Here is a 26,864-nt window from a genome sequence, read left to right as displayed (position 1 = left end):
TGTATGTAAACAATACAGCATTTAAAACATGTATTTATTTATATATTTGTGAGGCCTTAAGCAGACACATGTTCGTGATTAACTCTGAATGTAAACAGAGCTTTTGCTTGTTTACAAAAAAACTCAACCGTGCACCTTTAAAGGTCCAGAGATTCTTTTTTTGTGAGACAATTCGGGACTATTTCAGACACATCTAGTAAATTCTACTACACCCACACAATGGCTCAAGTCCCGAACTGGATTACCACCTCAACGGCCGCTGTGCCTTCTTTTAAAAAGCAGAATCTGTGATCCACATGTAGACCACAGAGAATACCAATGGGATGGAAATGTGTCCTTGACTTGGTAAGAAGTACAAACGCTGCATGTCAGGAGGAGCTCTGACAGAGGAGCACCCATCGGTTAGGATTACCCTCTAATTGATTGACACGTCTTTCAATAAACAGACAAGCACTGGACGACTGTTTAAAGTCTTCAATGTTTTCTGGTGACGCAAAAGGTTTATAACGTAATATAAGATTTATTTTGAAGTACTTCATTTTCTCATTGAATTAATCCTCTTCAATCACATATATAAACAAACCTCAAATCAATGTGGTCACAACCTTACAGATTAGGTCTTTAATGTCACTATAAATGGGTTTTAACCACACTATTATAATAAGGTATGTAGAGGCCATAATAAACTTAAATTGGCATTATTTGTATTGCTCTCTCTCTGCACTCGTCCTCCTCCCTCTGCAGCCTTTCTTCTGCTTTAAACTCAAGAGTAGGACAGTCTGTTCTTTTCCATGCACTGCCTACAGAAAAACAGCAGAGAAACTGGGGGGGGGGGGGGGGGAGAGATGGTAGTCTGTGAGTCACAACTTAATACAGAAACATGTGTGTTTAAGTCTGAACACACACACAGAGCCACTGGCAGATCTTTGTACTGTGTACAAACGTGTGTGTGTGACGTTCGCATGACATATAAATGTGTCTGTATATCGAGGCGTGGTAAGAGCTGTGACTGGCAGTGTCAGCTGGCCTCTGCCTTTTGGCTTTGATACAGACTTTAGATGAGGAGGGGGAGGGCAAGACAGGGGATGCTGGGAAAGAGAGAAAAAGGAGGAGGAGAGACGAGCGAGAGGGCGAGAGACTAATTTATATATATATATATATATATATATATATATATGGTGGAAAATACATCATATAGGGAAAAATGTCAGCTCCAGTGTGTTGCAGGGCAAGCAGCCAGTCTGCTGAGGACTATGTTTAGAAGCCGAGCCCAAAATCAATACCGCTGCAGCTCTGTGGCTACCGGCCCCTCCTATGACAGGCCCTGCAATATCTCCATCAACAAAAAAACAGAAAAGCATAAGGGGATTTTTTTTCTGCTGCTCAAGATAAATATTTTGTTTTCTCAAAACAACATCTGCCATTGCGTTTCGTCAAAGTGTGAAAATTATAAAAGTATGGATCGGGTCCCAGACGGAGTCCCGGGATTGTTTCTCCGAGGTCCTGACATGACAACAGCACAGTGAGGTGACAACTGAGACTGTAAACACTGACGACATCGGGGCACAGGGAACTACGCACAGGAGCTGGAATTGAAACAACAGCTGTTATACAGAAACTAGTGCCGCGTTTATTGTCTCGTTCCTGACTGGAAGATGTCCATCTGTCACTATAGAGAGAGTTAAATTACACAATTAACATTTGACTGAAAATGGATTAAGGATGCCTCATTTCTGTTTCCCTCTATAAATGCATAAAATAGCATCAATTATTTTGAAGGAGCCACGGCACACTGTCAGGTGTAACCGTTAACACCGGTGTGTTTATCAACCGGGAGGAAAATTCCTTCACTGCGGCATCTTAAGTTCAAACTGTCTGAACAAAGTGACTCAACATATAATCATCTGAGACAGTGTAAATATGCAAAAGAAGTAGAAAACACCAATGTTTGGCATGCTTATTTAATAAATTAACACATTAAATACCTGATTGATTCATTCTTAAAGCTGAATTCATAGATGTTTGCCACTAGGTGGCAGCAGAACAAACTGGAGCCGTGTCAGCATTAGCTAATGGTTGCCTATAAGTGCACTTCGTTAGACATTAGATATTAGTTGTTTGCTGCTATATTAACGCTCTGAATGTCGCATATTGCTCAAATAAAGATGAAATTCTCTGTGGGTTTGGTTTAAATATGTCGAATAATCTTCTGTCTCTCAACTAATTAATCCACGAATGATTTCAACACTAGAATTAAATCAGCGGTCTCAGAGTAAACTGGATTTCTGTATTCACATTAATATATCTCTGTCATGATTTGTCACTGATACGCGTCTTTACTAAATCAGGTATGCACATTAAACTCTTCAGTGTCCTGTTGAGGGTCCGCTCTCCCTCAGGAAAGAGCGGACATCATTACAGTGTATGCATTTCAATCTCATACAAGACAGACGTATTGGCACACTTTCCCAGAGGAAAGGGACCGTGGCAGATCAAATGTGGGACACAATACCAGCAGTGATGCAGAGAGGAAGACAACAAGCTTGCTGGGAAGGAAAACATGTGGGGAGGACGGGCCTTGGGAGATGTATTTTTTACAAGTGCCAAAGTAACCGTCCTGCAGATTTGTATGTTGGTGTTCCTCCCACCCTACCTCCATTACTATCACTCTCTCTTACCTTCTTTATTTGCTTCTTTCAGCTCGAGGGATTTGGAGCTGTCACTCAGACAATGTGCTGCGTCCAACAAGAAAGCAGACAGAGCACAAGGCTTTCGTTTATTGATGACAGATGCCAAGATGTTTTACTTTTTCTCTTTGGAGGTGACAAATCCAAACGCGTAATGTACGCGAGGCAGCAATGAATCATGTACCACTAGCTTCTGTGCGGTCACTCGGCTGCATGCATTCACTGCGGTGAGACTGAGAGCCACAATATTCCTTCTCTAAAATAATTCAAAAGTGCATCAAATATAGCTGAATGAAATGCTGGGAAAGCCATTTTCAAAATGAATGGTTCCCTGTATTTGGAGAGCTTTTATTCTCGGAAGGAGAGGTGTGTTTAAAAATGCAGACTTCATTCACACTTCAGGTACGAAAGTGGAGGTTTGTTTGCTAGCTGTTACTTCAGAGCTGCTTTAAAAAAAGTCTCTGTCTCTCTCCACCGAAACACCAGCCGTCAGTTACTCACCAGTCATACTCTTCAAGGAACATTGGCTGTTCTTCCTCTTCCTTTTCGGGCCATTGAGCCACCTGACAGGAGAGAAAAAAGAAAGAGAAATAAGTAAAAGTGCATGTTAAAAGACCCAAAACCCATCGGCGGGTTCTAAATTATCATTGGATAATCAAATTTCTGACCGTCCTTGAAGGGAATCATGTGTAACTAACGAGTACATCAGAAAATTTAACCAAATCGAAGCTTAACATTTTGATCGAATTAATCTGGATCGACCAGAAAAGCTGTTTGTACAGTTTGGCCACATTTGAATAAAACAAATTGTTCAACAACAAGTTCAAATGTCACCTAATTCCACGACATCCTGCTACATCAAACAGCCCGGCAAAAGGTTACAGACAAACGCACCGATTCCCAGGACCCGCCATGTTTGTTGACAAGTCCATCAGTTCCATAATCGAGCTAAAGAAAAAGCTTGTTAATACCAGCTGCACATACAAAGGCCTGTGATTAGCTGGCATTTCCCCGGCAATGCATCCAGGAAAAGATCACATGTTAACCCCACCATGTAAATTAGGTCTATGAGTGAGTTGGAACATACAACAATAGTGAGGAGAAATGTCATGAGCTCATGTAAACAGATTTCTGGAAACCTTTCTGCATTTATCTCTATTGGCATTATATCATCTTGTATCCCTCTGCCAGCTAAACATCTGGTACTACAATTAAATGAAAAAAAAACAGGAGCATGGTTTGCTGCCACTTTCATATCTAACTGAGGAGTAATGGAGCGCTCCAGACCGACAAGTGCAGTGAAAAAGGTCTTGCTGCAGAACGGAATCCACAGAGCAGGAAAACTATTTGTTGTTGAATGTAGTTAAACCCCCAAAACAACTCTTTATTATTATTAGGGCACACCAGCAACTTCTGGGTCTGAAAAGTGAAGCCAATGCTGAAGGTACTTAAAGCTGCATTCTCTCTAGTGTCCACCAGGGGGCGACTCCTCTGGTTGTATAGAAGTCTATGAGAAAATGACTCTCTTGATTTATTACCTCAGTAAACATTGTAAACATGAGTTTATGGTCTCAATCTCTAGTTTCAAGTCTTCTTCAATACAGCATGATGTTCACTTAGTAAATTATGGTCCATTTAGAGTCACACAGACCATAAAGCAGGGGATGCTTTAGGGCGGGGCTACCTTTTGATTGACAGGTTGCTACCTCGGCGTTGTCCGGTCTGGGAATTGTCCGTTTTTTCGTCTTACAACACTTTCAGTGTGTTTTCAGTTCTTTAAGTTAATTAACATTTATATCGCCTAAAAATGTCTTATTCAGCGTTTGGTTGTACTTAGCTCCACCCTTTTACGTCACTTCTGGTTGCAAAAAAAACCAAGATGGCGACGGCCAAAGCCCTGAACCCGAGGCTTCAAAACGGTAACTTTAGTCGACAAACCAATGGGTGACGTGACGATGACTACGTCCACTTCTACTATACAGACTCTACAGTATAAAGTCTATATACAGTCACAATAACAGACAGACCACAAAGGCCGCAACTCTAGTATGTATCAAGTAAAGCAGCATGCTCGACAAGCATGCACACTCAGAAACACCCCACCAGCTGCACTGACACATGTGAAAGGCATGTAAAGCCCAGATGGGAACTGGCTGCTCTGAAGGGAATTATGAAAGCCAAGAGATGAAGGAGGGAGAGACTTAAGTAGAGGGGGAGAAGAAAAAAAGAAAAGAAAAAGCATTTCTGAAAAGAGAGTATGAGAGAGAGAGAGAGAGAGTCAGTGAGTTCTTGATCCCAAGAGTCCAGCTCTCTGCTCGCAGACACTCCACATAGCCTGCAGCTCTCCTCCCACACAAGGGCCCTTTAATCCCGGCTCCAGGAGAGGGAGCAGGGCTCCATTAGCACCACAAATAAAATCAAGTTCCGCTCTGTTACGATGCAACGCACAGGCCTGTTGGTCACCTTCGCTTTGTGGCGTTGTAATAAGAATGTTATTTACTATCTGGAGGAACGATCCCTCCACTGATATTTTGTCTAATGGTATAATTTTTGTTAGTTTCTCTTTATCTGAATCAAAGGTCTGAATATAGAGTGTCATATGTTCAGATTATAAAGCTCTTTGTGATTTTGGGCTATATATATGAATATTTGACGGAGAAAAATACAAGGTACGGACTATACTGTGTACTACGTAATTTAATTAAAAACAATATATGTATTTAAAATGTCTATTAGCAGTATTGTGACATGAATAATTCAGTAAATCATATCTCCCTCGCATCCAAACCAAAACTAAATAATATTAATTTGCATACAAAGTGTGGAAATACAAACAAAGTAAAACACAAAATCTCTCTCCTGACAGCAATATTGCCTCTAAAGTTGATACTCGGTGGTCGGCTGCTTTTGTACAAAGAGGTAATTACACAATGTTTGTGTGACTGGATCGATCGTTTATCAATTGCATCTCTGGAAAGCTTAATTAGAATCCACTATCGGACAAAAACAAGGTTCAAAAGGTTACAATACGTATTCTTGTATAGCTCCCAGCTCTGAGTAGCACTTTGCATGCTGGGATAACTCACTTTCTCCAAACGCAGTATGCATACCGACACCTCTGATTATATTCTAACTGGTCACTTCAGAATATGTACCATGGAACTTGGCTGCAGTGATGGAAACACATGGGCGAGAGTCACTCAGTGCATGAAAACATATTTTGGTTTCCATGCTTTAATGAAGAGATTTGATGCAGAGTGACTCTGCTCCCCACAGCGATCGAAACGTCTCGGAGACTCTGTTTACTCTTGGTTATAAAACGGCACTTGTGATCACATTACTCAAGCACTGTGCTGAGGGGGTCTGGGATCCTAGTCCTGCTGATGAGTCCCTGAAGTAACAGGAAATAGGCTGAGAAATAGTTGTGATCTCTTCCTCAAACACAGGCACAGGAGGTGCAGTGCTGCCTCCGGCCAGTTGAAGGTGCTGAACACGACATTTGGAGCACTTCTATTGCTTCTCGACTGCTCTCGATATGGCGACGGCTGAGCCGGCAGCTTGCAGCTAACAGTGGACACTATGAGAAAAGAGCTAACAGTGTTTACCTGAGGGGGAACTGAAGGAGTGGCCACTCAGCTTCCTCGATGGCGCTGTCAGTTGGGTTATCAGCTTCTACCGCCGTAGGGGAGCAGTGCAGAGCGGCGGCCGTGAGCGAGCCAGTGGTGCACGCTCACATGCACTAAAAAGCATGCACTGCCGGCTCGATGTTGTCAACAAAGCTCAGATAACAACACACACAGAGGGACTTCCTGCTCAGGTTACTCCACTATATCTTAATAAAGCTAACAGTTGTTTGCTCTCAATCCCACATATTGCAAAACAACGATGCATCGGGTCTTTGCCAACGGAAGCGGTGAACGTGTTTATTTGCATATAGAGCGGGAAAGTGAGATCCGATCTCAAGCGGTCACTTTATAAAAGGCTTCTCTTATAAACCAGCATGTTTCTACGTCTCACACCAGCAAACAGTGTTTGCTCTTTGGAAACATAACAACACCATTGTCCGTTAAGCTCAAGAGTTGCAGTAATTGAGCTTAAATGCCAACTCAAACGGCACCTCCACATTTAACCTCGGTTTATAGCACCGTACTGGTCTCACTTATTGTTCCCTTTGCCCTTTTCACAATACTTCAGATAGCTTAACAGGGCATTGAATTAAGCTCTTAAACAGCCTATTGAGATAAAGCTTGATTGATCGTGATTGCAGCATCTTATTAGGAACCCATCTAAACCGGGGGCGACCGTGGCTCACTGGCTTAAGAGGGTTGTCTGGTAACCGCAGGGACACGTGTCGTAGTGTCCCTGAGCAAGACACTGAACCCTGTCATTGGCAACCCACTGCTCCATATATACAGGGATGCAGAGGTCAAATTTCGTGTGTATGTATTGTTCCTGGCACGGTGAGATTTGGGGGGGGATGAAGGCTGACATGACTGACTGTCTCCAAAAGCTGAAGGAGGGTGCTCACCTGTGAAGCAACACTACCGGGCGTAACAACAACAGCAAGGTGCATATTTGAAATGGGAGAGCTCTCTGAGCCGTCAGTTGGCTGGAACAAAGAACAAAGAAAAAGGAATTAAAGCTGTCACTGACTGCCACTCAAAGGTAAACACCAACTGGCCACATCACTCAGCCCGTACAGCTGCTGGAGGCGACAAGCATCACACTGACAGCTATGTGACAGTTCAGTCCTCCCAATGCGGCGGCATGTTGTTTAAGACATAGGCGATAAAAACTCCTGAAACAACTTTGTCCTCTCTGCATCTCTGTGCTGAGAAGATGTACACACCCGCCACATGTTTACCTTTGGTTTCCCTCGGCTATGTTTTCACGCACACATTTGACATGCGACAACGCAAACAGCCACAGAGCTGGCACAGCGGGGATGAAATAATGAAATGATCACAGGAATCACCGCTCTGTGAATAAGCTCCAGCTCTAACCCGCTATTAAGACCAATCCCAAAAATAGCACTAATGAAAATATTAGTGCTATGGCAGCCGAAAAAAAAAGCTTAGCACTGTTGGCGGAGCCTCAGAAGTGCTTTTCACTATTCTAAGAGCTCTCAATGGAGAGACTTGCAGAGACACGGTGTCAAGTGGCCCAAGAGGCAAGTGAGAAAGAGAAGAGAAACATCACAGAGAAACACGATTTTGAGCAGTGATTAGCTTCTTGTCTAACAGGACGTTTGAAGCACTTCTCTGAACAAACACGCAACCTTCACTGGGTGTTTATGCAGCCTGACAGCTTCGGAAATTGTATCACACAGCCGGTGAACGTGTGGCCACTTAGTGCAAATACAAGAACGCCCGTTGGCAGATGAAAACATCATGCATAATTGAATATTTGTTGATGGAATGTGAGTTTTTTTTTTGCAGGTTGGGGCAGGAGAGCGCAGGCATACCATGGATCGCTCTTTTTCAATTTCCAGCTCCCAAACTCGGGACGGTTAATGGATTGCAACACATCACTGAATATATACAAGGTCCCGCAAACCCTGTGCCTCTCAGCGACATCAGCCCAAGCCCACAGGCGCATGCACATACTGTACTCTCACTCCGGCACACGCACAGGACGAAACTAAATGTTTCTGAGCAATATGATTTCTATGCCCCCCCCCCCCCTGATATCTGTGCAGAGCATGCACACATGTTGCACAACTCAGTGCACACACACTGCCCAAAACCAAATACACAATATAGAAGAGAAGAGTGAACAACGCGAACAGATGAAAACAAAAGCGCTGACCTGATGACGCAGTGGGACTGTAAAATATGCATGGCAAGGCTGGTTGAAGTTGTAGATGTAGGTGACCAGCTGCTCCACAGCCTTGGTGCATGGACTCCGTCTCTGTCTGTCTCTCTCACTCTCTCACACCCTGATGTCTCTACCAATTGTGCTATGTTTAGCCTGCCGACCCACTCAAACACACCCAGCCTTCTCCCTCCCTCGTCCTCTAATCTGTGGGACTTTCTTGCTCTGCTTGCTAGCACCGCCTCCCCCCCCAGTAGTCCACCCCGATTGGACGGCAGCCAGCTTCACCACCTGTGACTTTGACAGCGACTGCGTAGGAACGTCTAACATGTAATTGCCGGGATCTCAGGTAACTGAGCGCTCTCATGAGACTCGACTATTTTGAGACGAGCGCGGGTTCCATTAAGGTGAAAGCAGCACGCATGAGCAGAACAGCAGTAAAAACAGAAGAGCGGTCACAGAGAACTGTGTGTCCTTACAGATTATTTCACTCAGCACACTTGAAGACAAAGTGTTTTATGACTCTGAGTACTTTATCTGTCTTCAACCAGTCGTAGTGACCTTTAAACTCATTGGTTCCTGCTTAAGACCTAAATAAATAGATAAAAACAGCTCACAAATATATACTCAGTAATCTCCTCATTTAACAGCAACGTGTCTCTCCAGAGACAACGTCCCGGTGTCTATAAAACACGTGCTGCTGTGTTTTTCAAATGAAATTCCAATCGTGTTTTTGAGGTGGTGCCAGAAAATCTCACAGACATATAATCAAATCAAAGTTTAGAAGAAAAATTTAATAAATGGGCTCAGTGTTTTCCTTAAACAGCAGGGTGCTGTAACGTCAGACAAACGGGAGGAAATGGTGCATTTGTTGGGGACTATTTTCCACATCAGCACACATTTAGTGCTGTAGGGATTATTTCTGGCAGCAGGACGGTGTCGGTGTGTTTTAAACAACGGAGCTCATGCTAATGAAGGAGCATGTCTCACTGATGTGTTTTTAACACAACGGGGCTCTATGGCAAAGAGGAATAAGATAGACATAAACATACAATACATGTTTGGTCGTTTCATGGCATTTGTTGACAATAAAGAAAAAGCCTTATCGTTAAAAGGGTAAGTTCATCTAAATTACACTTGCTTGAGCTGTGTCTAGCGATGCACATAGTTTTGGTTTTTTATGTGTTATAGTTGTGATATTTCCACCTCACTGCTTACACAATGCACGCGGATGGAATTTTACTTGTGGTGCTCAAAACAATAAAAGATTTAACAGGAACGTGCCGGTTACACAAGAAATACCCGAGTCTGTTTTTTTTTTTTTAAATGCAATTTTCACTGCTGTGAGCGCCGCACAAATTAAATTCCAAGTACCTCCATCGTACTGGAGCGGTACCAAAAATGATCACATTTTCAAAACCTCAGCAAATAAAACCCAAACTAGCTGGATACAGTCTGAGGTGAGGGAGACGCCTGAAGTGAAAATCAGAAGACTGAGAGGCACCTGCTCTGAAGCTCATGCATTAAACAATCAGAACAATACAAAGAGACACTAGTCCACATAATTACATCCATAACAGCGGCTGAATGAGGCCCCCTGTGCTATGTTTTGAGTGCTACAGTAGCCTATTGTTCAGCACGCTTGCTACGGGCCTACAGCTGGGTCTGTCCTATACATCCAGTGCTAATAGACACTTTGTTCCCGCATGTATCCCGCCACTGTCTAAATTACAGGCTGAGCTAGAAGGGGATATAGCATACCACTGAGTGAAAGCCAGACAACGCCCTCTGTCCAAATACACAAGTTTACAGCAACTCACACAATAAACATGGAGGCTAAATCCTCAAATATATACAGCTCGCTACTTCCGGTGCAACTATAAAAAGACTACACAGCCCGAACGGCTAGATGCAGCCTGTGTTTAGCTGCGTTTAGCTCACATCACTGTAAGTGTTGTATGCATTTTGCTTCCATGAATTCTATTCTACGCTTTTTCTTAAAGGTTTACAAACCATATGCATCTTGTTAAAGTTTGGGTGAAGCAAAAAGGAATATGTGTTCATCACACCAGAGAAGAATGTGTTTTTAACCACCCAGCCGAATTTGAATGTATAAAAAAAATATAAATGAAAGAATAATGAAATGGTGGGCGTTTTTAAACATGTAGATTTAATAAAAAGGGGAAAAGAGTCCCTCTTCAGCCAGGTTACCTCACCTTTAAACCCACTGGGTGTAGGCTGCGCTGCTCAGTGTGTGTGATGAGGCAAAACAAACACGGTGTAGATTAACTATCAACCGTCTGCAGCGGGCGCATCTGAATCTATAGCAGCTTATCTCTGTGTTGCATTTGCACTTGTTTACCAGACAAACTCACACAAACACACTGATCACGCTACGCTGGAGAACTCTATACTGTTCTAGCTTGTCCTCTGCACAAAGAACTGTCATGATCTTGAACAAGACTCCTAGTAGTAGTGGAGTTATTTTAAATGACAAAACACAAAGTACTGGACCAGAGATTCAAGAGCAATGTGAGATGATAAGTATCGTCCAGTCACAGTTATTGTCCACCTCAATTATTTCATTCACCTTCAAAACCAACAGTTTTCCGTAGATGTGGTCACAAACGTTAAAGAGTGCTGTTGAGATCCCCACAGCAGAACCTTTAGTACGAATCCAGGAAGAGTACATGACTGAGGAACCACACACACACACACACACACACACAATCCTGCTGCCTCTCTTTCACATTTAGTTGGATCTGCTATATATTTGAAGTTTGAACACTTTGAACCAACACAGATCACCACTGTAACTAAGGTCTGAGGCAGGGGAGGAAGAGGTTAATCTTTCTGGAACAGTTCCTTCTCCAAGAAACATTTTCAAATATTAAGGAACACTTTTCAACACATGTAATGCAATCTGAGACTCCACAGGGATTCGTGTCATTGTTCCAACCCGTTTAACCCAATCGGTTTATGTTGTACACCTCACACATACTTTATGGATACACCACATACTGTGTGTTTACCGAGCACAAGAGCGTCATCTTCAGGCCCAACATACCGGTAGGTACAGTATCTCTCTCAATGACACTCGGCATTAAAATGTCCGTCGAATGAGGAACCAGCTGCGTCATAAAATCCACAGCACGAGTCCACACAACAATGCTTTTAACCCGCGCACGACCGGACATCCTCACGACCACGAGGGAAGGAAAAGCTGGATCTTGTTTACTTTTGCAGACAGACTGTTAGTGAGACACTGCATATAATAATCTGATCACAGAGAGGAAGAAAACACAGGGAGGCCTGACTTTTATTTAAAACAAAGTATGCATTCTAGATACATATGTGGAAGGAAAAGGATCACATCTCCCCCCCCGATGCTAACGTGTTCTCTCTCTATATGTGTGTCTGTAGGTTTGGTAGCTTGATCTGTGAGCTTGAGTCTGTTCCCCAACACAAATACAACAGAGGTTCTCACATCACACGCCATTTCCAGCTGAGAGAAATAGGTCGTACCTGTGGCGAATACAAGTCTGATGAACCCAGATACGCTGTCTCAACATACTGGGAGCATTGAGTTCAAACTGCATCTTATTTTCCATGTAATTAAATCATCAGAATCACTGTCGCCCGAGAAGAAAGTTGCGTGCAGAGATCTGGACCCAACATGTTTGACTGGAGGCTGAAGCAGATCAAACACCGGAGGCATTTTGAAGCACATCAACTACAAAGATTCCTGGATATAAAGCACACACACACACACACGAACACACACAGCACTATGGCGCAAGACTTTGCCGCCGTTAATGCAACACACTGCAAGCCGCCTTGCGTCAGCTGTGGTGACATGTTAGGAGAAGTGTTGCAAGCTGCAACTACATTCTCAGTCTGCGTGCCGGTAGAGTAACTATAGCATCACTTCAAAGAGCCGGAGCGGTTTGAAAACAAAAGGGTGACAACATGCAGTTGGGAGGGGCAGAGATTTAGTAAAAATCCCCCGTCATGCCGAACACACCGCTGACATCTACACTACGAAGCCACGGCTCCAGTCTGAAGCCCCCCCGAGAGCTTCAACTCTTTGTGCTTATAATTACCCGTGAGGTGCAAAGCTCTGTGGCCACCACTCGGTACAGGTGTTGGAACACAAGCGGAGACGCGCAGAATACTTGCACCTAAACATATCGGATATATATATATATATAAATAAAAAAAAGGAAGGCCGATGTACGGGCTCCTGCGTCCGGGACGGCACCAACTGTCCCCCAGGGGCAGAGCTGTTAATCTCCTGACAGGTGTTCATGTTAGCAGAGGAATCCTTCACACAAGCTCGTAATATAGAACATGGAGCCTGCTAGTCTTTCCACATGGCGCTATATCAACCCATATTGACATTATTATTTTTACAGATATTTAAGTTCATCTGCAGAGACTGGAAAGAAGTTCTGTGTTTAGATGCTCCTCTTATCCACTGAAAGTAGTAAACACTACATGTCGTAAACAGACTAAATAAACAAGGCAATAAACCTCCTGGGAAGTTTAGTTTTGGACTGCATGAAAGGCCATAATGCAGACATGTAATGTTTTTATTATTTCAATGGCCAAAGGTCATTGACATCAAAATAAATGAGCTTCTAGCAGAAAGCTGCTTTCAGTGTTTACTTCCTCGACAACTTACCGGCATGACGAGCAAAGATTAAACAAAGAGATGAAACAGAAGCTTCCGTGATCTTCCACACATCCGTCACACGGTCAGACTTCCAGGTCACAAGTCATCCACGTCACATCTCTAGAGTTCCCACAAACAGAGATCACCTTTGTAATTTTAAGGATAATTTCTGTATTTTTAAAACCTACGTCCTCATGTTTTGGTGTCTAAGTGACTAATGGGGTTAACAATGTTTTTGAGATGGGTCGAGTATTGAGAGAGAACGCTGCAGCCGCTAAACGGCCTGTGATGTAACCGCTCAGGGAAACTCCTCACCCTCAATGCACGTCCAATAAAAGCCACCGACAGGCTCAGGTTGTTATTAGAAGTGTCTGATAGCGTTGTGGAAAGGACCCTACAGGGAAATAAAACCCTTTTCTTTACCTCTCACTTGATACCTTTGTTGTTGTGAGTGAGACGTCTCGATCTGAAATCTCGCTACACATCCGCATTATTGAAATCCTCTCAATGTTCAGCCGTGACAGTGACAATCTTTGAGATAACACTCAGCCACGCTTTGTGTTTTCCAACACCGACACTTCTTTAACTCTCACTGACACTTTCACCGTCGTCTCAGGGGCAGCAAGTCACATGACACAATAAGAAAGCTGTTCCAAAATGCTGCCAGACACGTGTAATAACGATCTGATTCTGTGGACGTACACCGACAGTGAGGAGTTGCTGCTGTCTGCAGCGTTCTCCCTCAACACTGGACCCGTTTCAAAAGTTTCTCTTGAAATGAAAAAGGTAATCTCTCTCTCTTTGTCCCGTTATACTATCACAGAATGTTCTAAACGAAGTGAACTCCCCTCCCAAAGCCGGAGCAGATTAATATTGAGCGATAACGCTTTCCTCGAGCTAGAGACCTCTTCCACACAGAGGGCCCCTTCCTCCCCGGCGGTACTACTGTATGAGAGAGCCTCCATTCCACTAATATTATGTTTTCATTTATGAGAAGGGGCTTAAACAGTGCTGTGTTTGTTTGTGTTCGGGCCGGGCCCGACTGGTTCTGCTCCTCGAGAGCTGTAGGGGCAGAGGGGAGGAGCGTCGGGGTCAGATGTAGCTCAAAGCTCACTTCTCTGAAAAACAATCCGGGCGAGAGGAAGAGAGCAGCGGCGGCGCTGGAAAAAAAGAGGCCGCTTTGTTGTTGAGCTTGTCTGGAAAAAAAAAACATGATCCAGAGATGTACAAACAGAGAGAACCATGAGAACGCAAAATCCAGATTCCCTTCTGGATGTCCTCAGAAGACCTCCTCCATACGTAACACCAGGACGCAACAACAGAGAGCCATGCCTGCTTCATTTCAGGGAAATGTTTACATCAGGGAAGACAAACTAAAGGAAACGCCAGCGGCTCTTGAGGCAAAGATTTGGAGAGACGCATATTAGTTGTAACATTACACAGACCAACATGAAACAATTAAAGCCAACCAATATTAAACTAACTTTTGAATTAGTTTTGGAAGCATCAGAATGTTTGTGTAGAGAAAGAGAAAGACCACAAGGTTGGAAGAGCTCACCCTTTCTCCTCTCCCTCAGAAGGGTTAGGGTGCTGCTCGTTGGACACGAGTTCCATTCACCTTAATTCCATCCAGCAACCAATCATGAGAGACTGAGGCAAGCCCCACCCTCGGATGCCCGCTTGTCATTCGCCGGTTGGGAGGGGGCCGTCAGTGAAATATGACAGGGTCCCGTCCCTGGGTTTTTCTTTCTTTCTTTTTTTTTTTTTTTTGGGTGAGGATGGGTCGGGGGTCCCCAGAGGGAGTCAAAGTGAGGTCGGCTCGGTGAGATATGCGAGATGCTGGAGGTCAATCGGCAGACCCAGGGGCCGGGGCGCCAGTCGGGGTCTCAGGGACGCGGAGGGAGGAGTGGGATCCAGTCTGGAAGAGAACAAAGTACACCGTGAGATACACAGAGCTGGAACCATTACCTGGCTTTCTTAGTCCTCTATGATATCTTTGGGTTTTGGACACAACAGGACACAGTGGGAAAGTGGGATTTTTCATGATTAATTGTGTAATTGAGTAGATAATCAGCAGGTTAATCAATGATAAAAACAATCGCTGGTTGCAGCCATAAGTGTCGTGCATTTATCCTGAAAACCCTTTTGCACATTTCATACATGCAAGCCTGTACACACACACACACACACATCCTGTCAGCCTTTTGAAAGGTGCATCAGACTCTTTCCTTCAATATATTCCTTCAATATTAATATACTCATAACTTGATTTTCAAAGGTTGGGTGAAGATCCTGCTTTTATCTTTTTTTTTTTTTGATGGATTCTCTCAAGAGTGTCTTGGGGAGGAAGCTGCCAAACGACCCGACCCAAATGAATGCAACTCCAAACGTGAGGCTTCCAACACACGACATGCACTGATACAGACGACCGGGTCAGAGAGGGGAAACAGTTCCTGGTGTACCCACCAGCAGACGGGTTCCTCGGAGCCACACACGGAGTCAGAACTGAAACGGTGGCCTGCAGGTCAGAGGGGAGCTCCGTCACCTTCAACCGCTGCGGCTACAACTTGAAAACTTCTTCCGGAATGTCACCTCTCGCGCAGGGATAAGTAGCTTTGAGATGAGGAGCTGATCTGTGTGAAAGAGTGTTTGTGTGTGCTCAGAGGGTCTTGATCCATTAGCCCTCTGCCTCCCTCCCCTGTTGTCAAAGGAAGGCTTTATCCCCCCCCGCTAATCCCTGGTTCAATGCCTTTCTAATCCGGAACAGTGGGATACAGGGCATGAGAATGCCCTTAGACATGACTGATATTATTAGTGCTTTTACTGCTAATAGACAGATTACATACATATTCAAAACAAACCTTTCTCTGCTGGCAAAGGAGTTGTGTTTGAGTCATTGTACAGCAGAAGGAGAACGATTCACACGGCGAAACCTTCTGTGTGAGGCCGACGGAAGCTCAGAAAATAATGATCATTTGAATTTAAAGTTGTAAATATGAGGCGAGATGAGGATATTAATTAGTTCATTCTTAAATTAATGTTGGAACAATTACTCAATTAATCAATTTGTGGTTTGAAAGAAAAGTAATGGACAATATTTATTATCTATTTATCGTTTAAGCAATCAATCAAGCAAAAACAGCAACGATTAGCTGGTGAGGATGCTTTTGCTGATTTTCTGTTTTATGTCTTTATAAATTAAATAACTTTGGGTTTTGAACTGTTGGTCGGACAAAGAACAATTAAGAGGTTCTCGGGCTCATGTTTTATTCTACATTTTTGGTATTTTCTATAACATTTTGAATTCATATAATTCTGAGATGCAGCCCAACAAGAAGACTTACTTCATTGAAAGAATGTGCAGTGGTCCTTTTGATTCATAAAATAAATTGCATACATATCTGAGGTATTCAAAGGGAATTGAAAAGCCCAAACATGAGCTCATAGCAGCACTTTAACGCGCTGACTAAACACCTTCTTTTAGAGCCGCTAATCCGTTGAATGAACACATTGTGTGTCATTGCAGAATCACTGAATCAACGCAGGTTTAAAGAACGTTCAGCTTTATGAAGTGTTGCAACCTTCGGCATTAAACAGCTCTGAATAGACCTCTAAATGATAGAATATAGACTCCTCCAGAGGATGAATGTGGCTGGAGTTTTGTGACGAGATACGAGGGGATGAAAAGGTCTTTTCAGTCAAACATTACACAAACAGCCACATCTACCTTTTACAAGAACCTGAATCAAGAACCCTATTGGCCGTGAAACAAACCCCGTTTCTCAAGCACACACTCAACACACAAACTCTATTTGTTGTCATGAAAACAAAAGGTCGCGCACACAGCAGCCGGGCCCCTCTGACCCGAGCAGGACGGACTGTGGTGTCAACAGTAATGATGACATAACCTAGTATTGCTGTTGTTAGTAGCAGCTTCAGTGGCAGCAAAGGTAGGATTATGATTTACTAATACTATTCTTCACATACTTCCTTCCTGAAAAGAGGATAAAACTGTTTTTGTGGAACCAGCGTCTCAGCTTCCAGCCTCCTGGTGGGTGTTTCCAGTGAGTCCTCTTTACTGACCCCTGAGGGCCGCGCCGTCAGCTTCATCATCGCCCCGAGTCTAAATACTTTACAGCGTTCAACATTCAGGAGGACCAAACGTGCTGTAAAGTTTGCATTTCACTCGTAAAGTAGAAGCTAGCCAGCTAGAACACTACATCAAGGTATTTCCAGGAATCAAATCGCAGCGTAATAAATCTTTGTAAGGACACACTCCCCCGCTCTGAAGGCCACATACACACAGTAGTCGCCCTCTTAACTACTGTGTCCTTGCATGTACTCGTTCGCCTTTGCCCCCACCAAGGAAGTTATGCTTGTATTAATATCCCATGTATCCAAGGACGGGGCATGAAAATACAGTTTGTCAATTGGTCTGTGGCGGAAAGGAGTACGTAGCATACTAGAGCTGTGGAAAGACAGTGAGGACAGGAGAGGAGATAAGGAGTGAGAAAGAACGAAAGAGACAAAGTGAGATTGATATAATATAAACTGTATCTTGTGAAGGAGGGCATGGGGGTAAAGATGAGGAGAGGTTAAGAAAAGATTGGATTTAGGTCACCGTTGGAACGGAGACAAAATAAACCCGCTTATCAGAGCTGGAAGACGAATATCAGGACGAGAGAACGGGGTGAGTCAGGAGGCAGAATTGGGGCGTTCAGGTGGTTGCAATGGTTCTTTCTAGAAATCATGATCCGATTACTCAAGATAATCTACGGACCTTGTCGTGAGCAGCTCGGTGTAGGAACTATTCTATTTCTACATCCGACAGATGTCAGATGTATCACCGCGCCGGAGGAAGCGTGCATCTATTGCGGTTACACCTACTCTATTAGAATTAGCTTGTATCGACTCGAACAAACACACATATACAAACATAGATCGATACAGACACTCATAGTAGAGCACAGATTCTGCATTTGTGATCCGCAATATCGGGAAAGTTGCAATCACTGAGCACCAATCAAACTGCTGCTTGGCGATCAAACGTCAACTTGAAAGGTTCAATTACATGTCAGCTCTCAGATTTTTTTTTAACAATAACAGTTTGTAAAGCGCGCACACACACTCACACACACACACTCGCGCGCACACACACACACACACACACACACACACACACACCTCACACGTCTCAGCCACATGCATTGATTCTCTTCCCTTCCAGGACGGCTTCCAAATTTTAATTGGGCCTGCAAAAACTGGGATCTTCCCTCAAGGAAGAAAGGTTCACCTTGAATTGCGTGCTCTGAAATACAGCCTTGAAAACGTATGAAAAGAATAACGAGCGAATGCACGTTGACGCCCGGAGACACGAAGAATTCATTAAACATGACCTGCTCTGTTCCAGGCCAAAGAGATCGATGCCCCTCTGTTCTTCAGACCGAGAGGATCCGTCAGTACAAAGCAGGCCGGTGAGAAACGAGGTTCTACACCAGCAACAAATCGTTACGGTCAAGGGCGTTTTGCTGTGTTGTGATGGGGAGATATCAATTCAAGGTATTATTAAAGACCCTGAAACAATGTTAGGAATTATGTTTCCAGTCAATTAAGTTCACGAAGAGACTCTTTGAAAGTTTGCTAGCTGTAGTAATGACACAATTAACAACAAAAGTACAGGGAAAAAGGAGCGTCTATGAGGGGAAAGCTTGCAGCTCCCGTATCCGGGATATTTTGGCTTCACTTTTCACTTTTCGGAGGAAGTAAAGACGCATCACGAGAGTGAATGTTTCCATTTTTATGTCACGTGAATCAAGACGGACGCAGATGAGTCCATGAGACAAAGTGTGACACATTAACAGAACAGTTCCTAAAAGCTGAGAATTAATTTTATTAGCCAAATGCTTCAATGAGAGGACAGAAGAGGAAAGCCCCCCCACCCTCCCCCAATCTGCACGACTCCTTTCAGATTTTTGTCCATTTAAATGTCACAGTCGCACCCCAATTTGGAAAAATATGAAGTCTTGCGATTTCGCTGTGAAATTGCATATTGATTCAGGGCTCTTTGACCAATTATTTGAACTCAAAGGGGACCAGCCGAGTCCACGAGACACCTGTTAAGACCACTACGTGCTTCTTGCAGCAGCTGCAGTGCTCTGATGTGCAGCAGATCACAAGTCAGCTCAGATGTGGCAATTTTCTCATTACACTGACACAGACTTTCATGTCAAACCTTCTCATGAGCGATCTTTACGGCGTCTTTCCCCCATGAACGCAGACGGATTATAGAGGAGCAGGTTTAATGTAACCTCAGAGGAGGATGATGGTTTCAGTCCTTAAGCTCCTGAGGAGGACCCCTTGTTAAAATTCACACCATTGACAGCAGACGCGGGGGGGTCAGCGCTCCCAACTCCCAAAGGTGGCCCGAGCAATTAGTGGTTAAGTAATGGAACAGGGCCGGAGTCCAGTGTTGTTGATGTGGCGCATGCAGTGGGAGAAGTGGAAGGGAGGGTCAGTACCCCAGGGTCACGAGTAGTCGACGGCAGAGAGATCATGTTTCACTCTCCCTCTCTGCTCGCTCTCTGGCCAGGCTAGTTGCTGTCAGGGCATTATTAATAGGTGCTAATAGGCCACAACAAAGGGACTAAATGCTACCTTTGCAGCCATTTCTTTAAAACCTGACCTTGTGGACATGAGCACGCACAAACACAGACATACTGCATACACTACAACGTTAATGTTCAACCTAAATGTGCACACACATTTTGGGGGATTTTCATGCTTGTTGTGCAGGTAAAGGACAAGTACACATCCATGTATTTATCACGATGGGAGCAATAACTCTCGACTCAGCAGTTTGCTGCGGTCGGTGCAGGAAAAAATAAATTCCAAAACACGAATCTCTGGTTTCAAACCGTTTGAACTTTGACCTACTTTGACCCAGCAAGCTTTTCACGCCATGAGCAGCAGCAGTCAGCTCGCCTCATGTGTCCTACACATGAGGCTTCTTTGACTTAGATGTCAAAGAAGTAAACAATAGTCCCTTTACATTTCGACACGTCCTTTGGTTTTGGTATGTGAGAGGAGGGCATCTGTACCGCTGTGTATCTATAAGTCTTTATATTGTACAGGCTCTAAAGCCGTCCACGTCGCCCTGCTGAAAATGGGAACACAGTATCCTACCCTGACTCCTGGTAACGCTATGTTTCTTATTCTGTTTGCATGTGCAGTGCGTGTTTGGGTGTGCATATAGATACGTCTGCACCAGCCAAGGACACATGGGACATGCCGGGGTTGACGGGGCCGCACGGCACACTAATGCAGTTATCTGTATGTGTTTGTTGACTCTGCTCATTCGCCAGCGATCACGCTACCTTATCTGTCCTTTTTCAACAGTTTTCTTTTCCTCGTCTCGTCTATCTTTCTTTCAACACAGGTTTTTTGTTGGGGCTTTTTCTACAGATTTTACATCACCACTTCTCCCTCTGTCTTCACCTCCTTTAGCGCTTACAAACTCTCCGGTTGTCAGTGTGTCACTTTCAGAACCAATGATGATAAAGGCGTGAAAAACAAAACCCCTGGGAAAGCCGAGCCCCTTTGACGTTTGTTACATTTGCTCCCAGATTAACATCGCGCCAAAATTGCTCGAGCCACGTCAACAGTGCAACTGTTGATGGATTACTGAGCGGGTCTCCCGGGAAAAGAGCCCCTTAAGTGACAGTTTTGTAGACAAACAACAACATAAAGGTGCAAAAGGACTACAAAGAGACATTTAAAAAAAACACAAAATGATGCAAAACAACCACAGGATGCAAAACGACTGCAAATGAAGACGGAAAATGACAGAATGACCACAAACTAGTTTTGTTTTTGTTGTCCATTCATCAAAAAGCAGCGTCCGTGAACTTTCTGTCAACTATGCTGTATTTACTTTGAAATGCTTCTATAGAGACAGACATACCGGGCTGGACGCAGTGGGAGAAACACCCGAGGACACTCTGTGATTGGTTTGTGCAAATGTAAGGACTAAATATAGAAAAGTACATTTTGTCAGCAGGGGCTAAATGAGGCAATGTATACATAAACAAGACCTGCGTACATTGTAAAAAGATTAGAAAGCTCACACGTGTCTGCTTATAGGGGACGTGAGCCAAGGCCAAAGATCAAAGATCATCTCCAGATGTACTTTGATATGTTAACATATTAACTTTTAATGCACTAGGCAGGGAGCAAAAAGAAAGACAATCTGCTCTTTCTCTCTCCCACGTCCCCTTTCCCCTCTCTCTCTCTCTCTCTTTCTCCCCCTCCCTCTCTCATCCCTCCCTCCTTTTCCCACCCTCCTCTGGCAAGGACAAGCTAAGGTGCTGCCAAGAATGTGACTGCATTTGGAAAACAAATCCTGCTCACTTCTGTTTTTTTCTCCCCACTTCTTCTCTTTTCCTCCACTTGCAGTTTTTCTTTCTTTCTTTCTCCCCCTTCTTAAGGTGGCCCCACGATCGGCACTCTTTCCGCCCGATTCTCCCAAACACACGTTCAGCCGGCTCCTCCTGCCTCCCATTTCCTCGTCAGCCCACCTTAAGTCAAAACTGAACTGTGTGTGAAACTGTTGGACGCCGCACGAATGTGTGCTCCCCCCACCCCACCCCCCAAATTGCTTTCCCGGAGATGTCCACTTCCTCACATTTGTTCATTTCCTCACAGCTCATGGAAGTGTCTCATGTCTCATTGTAACAAGACAACTCGGATGAAGAGAGATTATTGCTGCTGTTTGCTTTGGGGTACAGTTATAGTGCATTCAAGGGGCTTTAACAAGGAGGGGTTAGTACAGTTTCAACATATGGACAGCCACGGTCGTTTAAAATGTCAGCTTCAATAGTGGCTCTTAAAAGAGAATTAAAGGAAGCTATCTCGTGGTGATATATGCAATATTTAAGTAGGAAAGTGTGGATTTAAGATGAAGATCTACATAATTTAAAGGGGACATATGAAAAACTAATTTCTTCCATGCACACACAATCGGGTGTCTGGAGTGTCTTCCCGACCCACAAACTTTGAAAAGAGCAAGGCTCTTAAAGAGACAGGCGCTAAAACGGAGCGTTTCAGACAGAGGACGAAAACAGGTATATTCAGACAGACAGTGTGAGAAACTAAAGTGTTTTGTGAACATTAAAGCACGTAAACATGTTCTATAAGGTACCCAAAATACAAGTATGAATCTGAAAATAAGCACGATGTGTCCCGTTTAAAGGTCAGTTTTCTTAACCTTAGAAAATGTTTGGAGGCAGTGGTCATGCCAAACTTTCATTCTGAGAAAGGTATGAGTGTGTGGTGTGTGTGTGTGTGTGTGTGAGTGTGGTATAATTAGATGGGCTAGCAGAGTAGGGAATTCCATTTTCCGTGTGTGTGTGCGTGTGTTTTTGTATTACTACAGCGATGTGTGTTAGGGTGTAAACTTGCGTGTATCCAACATTAGGCAGATTGAGCTGGCAATGGCAACATAGCAGCATGGGGGAGAGGTTGTGTGTGTGTGTGTGTGTGTCTGGGCCCTGAGCCTAACCTGCAGCACCAAACACACACACACACACACACACACACACACACACACACACACACACACACGCACGCACATACACAGGCTGTGACTGCATGGGTAACTTTGTCCAACTGCGCCAGCAATCTGGGCAATCACTCTACTTTGGCCTCCCTCCTGTCATCTCTCTAGTGTGCAGCCACACACGCGCACACACACACACACACACACACACACACACACACACACACAGTTGCTGTTGCCACGCCAACAGCCCAGGGAGAGGTCTCCTTTTCCCACATTAGAGATGGAGCAACAGGGGAAACCCCCCAAAAAGGCGATCAACTATCAGCATACAGTATATTTCCCATTTAATGAGTAATCAAACAAAGATGGTACATGTTTGTTTTCTCACTGAAAACCCAAAGAAAACAACTGTAAAGGCTGAAATTAAGACCATGAAAATGTGTAATGAAGGGAAAATCTTAGAAGTCTGAGAGGATGAGCGTTTTCATATTTTCCTAAAATATGTCCTCATTACATTTTGTTTATTTTCCTTAATACACAAAAGCTGAGTAACTACATCAACTCACTAGACGTTCTATGAGCGCTGGTTTTTAACGGGTCTGTTTTACATGAGAGTTTGTTGCACATTTAAAATTGGTTGCGAAACAACAGCAATTGTTTGCGTGTGTGTGTGTGTGTGTGTGTGTGCACATCTAATGTTGCACTACACAAACCTGGCAGTAGTGAGTACTGTGTGTGTGTGTGTGTGTGTGTGTGTGTGTTGCACTCTCAGTTTCTTGTGGTTTACAAACAGGGCTGGGATCCAGGCACCAACCTCAGCTCAAATACAACAAACCAGACTTGCGTCAGACGTATAAACACTGGCACAAATAAAAACGACATAAATAAATATGTGCAAATGTATGAAGCAAAATAGCGAGGCCTCAACAAATTGAAGCGGTTTATGTTTGAGCTCAGAGGGGGGAGAGCAGCATTCAGATGCAGCAGCTCCTCTGGTTTCTTCACTGAAGCCGGTTTTATGGTCTCGAGGTCTGGAATAGCTGTTGGTTGTGGACTTCAGCTATTTAACTATGAAACTGTGGACATGGCAGAAGGGCGTGGCTTCAGTGGCTCCTGGCATCGTACATACAGGTGGGTCCAGTGTGCATGCACTACTTCTTGTGTACAGGCACAAATATAACTATGAGCAAGAGTGGACTTAACTTTAAGTTGACCTTTCTACTCCATGCTGTGCTCAGTATGGGGCAACATCAGCAGATGTCTGGCCTAGATTCAGCAGGTCCAAGGCTCTGCATGAGACACCGTACGAGTGTCCAAGCAGACGTAGCGCTAACGGGTCTCCCGTCGCCACGTACAGTGTGAGATGACACCGGTGACAGCGCTGAGGCCTCCCTGACCGTATTTGAGATCTCAGCCCCAGCAAAAGTCACTCGCCCCCCCGGGGAGGAGCGAGCAGGTCGTCAGCTATTCAGGTCATGCGTGTCCCAGTTCAAGAGGACAGATGCACAGATGCATAGGGAGGCGAGGGAGTAAACATCAGGCTCCAGACCAGCAGGGCCTGGTTTGACCCAAGGCTCCAGTAGAGCCATCGTGAGAATCTATTAGACGTTTTAACACCATTGTTTTTTAATTGCAGTTACCTCAAGTAGTTTGAATTATAATCAGCATCTTCTTACATATTTCTTTCTGCATTATTTGTCAATATTTAATTCACAAATTAATTAAGTACACCAGAGTACTGGGATGAACTCCTCCGTCAAACACTCCAGACCCCACGTCACCTTTCTCCAGCCCCCCCCCTCCCAAGTCCTTCCATTCATCTCCACATCTCAGCCTCCTCTGTAATGAGCAATAAAACACACTATAAAGAGACCACACCGCTCACTCACAAAAGGTCCCCGGTGAGGCCCCTGGGCACCCCAGAGCCACAACCACACCCCCTCCACCTCACACTAAAGTCTCCATCTTTTCCTGACGGCCGGCAGAATCCGTGAAAGAGGAGAAGGTGGTAAAGGAGGCCCCAAAAGGTTGGAAGGTGGTTGTCTTGGTTGGGGTAACTGTGGGCTGTGGGGCCCCTGACTCCCACAGGCTCCCACCCGAGTGCCTGTGTGGTCCTGGATGTGATTGGCGCCAAGCCCCTCGTCATACACACACACACACACACACAGCTGCCGACATGTGAACGGTAACACAGGCTAGCTATTACACACACACACACACACGTGCTGTACACATGCAGCGGGTCCCAAACACACGCCTCATTGTTCCACAATTCAACTCGATGTCTGAACACTGTCAGAGTGCATCAAGCGAACCGGCAGTTGACAGTTTTTTGATTCACAAATGCAAGGACGGTGATAAGAAACAGAACAAAATGGTCGGGTGGGGGGAGAGGAAGAGAAGAAGAAGAAGAAGAAGAGGAGGAAGAAGAAGAAGCGGCGATGAAACGCGGCGAGAGCCAGAGCTGTCAACGTTTTTTGTGTGTGTTCCCTGCAAACGTCCCTGAGGAATAAAATTGAAAAAGTTACTCGATCACTTCATCTTTTCCATGCTTTCTCCTTGTTTTCTTTCCATGGATGTTCCCCACACACACACACACACACACACACACACACACACACACACACGCACACACGCACACACACACACACACACACACACACACACACACACACACACAGATAGACTACATCCACATTTAGTCTGAAGGCAACAGACACAGTACTATATGCGCATCAGAGAGGTGTTTGTCTGTAGTGTGTATGTGTTCATCCGGAGTTTGCCGCCAGTGTGTGTGTGTGTGTGTTTGCCTGAAGAGCTCGAGGAAAACTGTGTCCATGTGGCAGTCTATACACCACATGTCCAGGTTGTGTGTGTGTGTGTGTGTGTGTGTGTGTGTGTGTGTGTGTGTGTGTGTTAGCGCTGAAAGCAGACAGAGCAGGGAGATAGAGCTATGCTGGATGAATTTCTGGGCTGCCTAAACACGTCTTCGTATCTTAGCGAGTCTCCGTCAGTGTTTCAGTTGAGAGTGATTATGGAAGGGTGAAAGAGTGGGCGCACGGTGTCCTCCTTTATGATGAGTGATCAAACAGGCTCCACCTGTCCAACAGACGCCTCGGGAGCGAGTCGACAGGAGACTCCATGTGTGCTGATGATATATCGTATGTCAGCACGCTGGTTCTTTCTCTTAAACTATGACGCCCTGTTTCATACATCCAACACATTTAGAGGAACGGTGATACACAGAGAATCCAGAGAGTCAAACTGGGCAGCGTTGATCGAATATGAATCTAGATTCTGTTACTGCACCGACTGTTTCTCACCTAAAATTATTTCAGAAAACATGTTTTAGTGTACTGATCAGTTCAGGAGTGTAAATAAAAGAGCACATGCAGCAAAAGTTGGATAAAGTGAGCCGCCGTGCGTCCTCAGACGAGGAGGAGGGGGGGGTTAGAGGGCTGTCAGCAGCCCAACACCGTCACCTCCGCTTTGTGTTGCTGCCCTGGTGGGTCAGAATCTGCCAAACAATCGGACAGCCTCAATAAAAAAGAAGCTGTTGGAGATATATGTAAGAATTCTTGTGGATGTGCAAACTGTCTACTATGATTATGATGTTAGTATGAGGGAAACACAGAAGCATACGTGTTCATCACTGTCCTGAAGGATAAAGCCAACAAACAAATATTAGACTCTGAAAGCTAAACAAGTCAATGACTCGCTCATTTATTGTATAATCAGAATGAGAGGTTTGGTGGAAACAATGAGAAGTCCACATATGACCATGCCCATATCATTGTGCGTCCCTACTTCGCCGACATGACGACTCTTCTGTACCTGTGCTACTTTTACGAATGGTTCAGCAATCGCCATCATCCTGTCACTGTTAGTTCGGCAAAGTCAAATCGGTTTTGAACGCGGTCAATGAAACTGATTCATGTAAAATGTAAAACATGTAACGCACTGTGAATGCACTGGGGGGGTGTGTGTGTGTGTGTGTGTGTTATGCTGCTGCTCGACGGGGGACAAGAATGAGGACGAACTATTATAGCGGGACAGTCGACACAAACATGCCCCCATACGTTTAAATCACACTGCATTAACCTGTGCAGATGCCAACACACATTAAGCACAG

The 26,864-nt window shown here is 44.5% G+C and overlaps 1 protein-coding gene across 5 annotated transcripts in view; it reads right to left on the bottom strand.

Moving 5' to 3' along the window:
- The window catches only part of thrab (thyroid hormone receptor alpha b), a 113,705-nt gene that overhangs the window by 14,258 nt on the left and 72,583 nt on the right, over window positions 1-26,864 (bottom strand). Inside the window, exons 4-7 of one of the 5 annotated variants that reach the window (XM_031844271.1) lie at window positions 15,643-15,809; window positions 14,735-15,094; window positions 3,189-3,250; window positions 2,679-2,735 (exon numbers count right to left, since the gene is read on the bottom strand). In XM_031844271.1, the coding sequence (XP_031700131.1) occupies window positions 2,679-2,735; window positions 3,189-3,250; window positions 14,735-14,790 (175 nt within the window). In that variant the 5' untranslated portion in view covers window positions 14,791-15,094; window positions 15,643-15,809. Of the gene's footprint in view, window positions 1-2,678; window positions 2,736-3,188; window positions 3,251-8,495; window positions 24,501-26,864 lie in introns of those variants that run through there. The other 4 variants (XM_031844274.1, XM_031844270.1, XM_031844272.1 and 1 more) reach the window with 4 other exon arrangements.

This window comes from Anarrhichthys ocellatus, unplaced genomic scaffold (assembly GCF_004355925.1).
Source record: "Anarrhichthys ocellatus isolate YVR2014 unplaced genomic scaffold, GSC_Weel_1.0 scaffold4, whole genome shotgun sequence".
Classification (NCBI taxonomy): domain Eukaryota; kingdom Metazoa; phylum Chordata; class Actinopteri; order Perciformes; family Anarhichadidae; genus Anarrhichthys; species Anarrhichthys ocellatus.
Note: the sequence above shows the minus strand (reverse complement) of the source record. Positions and strands in the feature narration are given on the sequence as shown.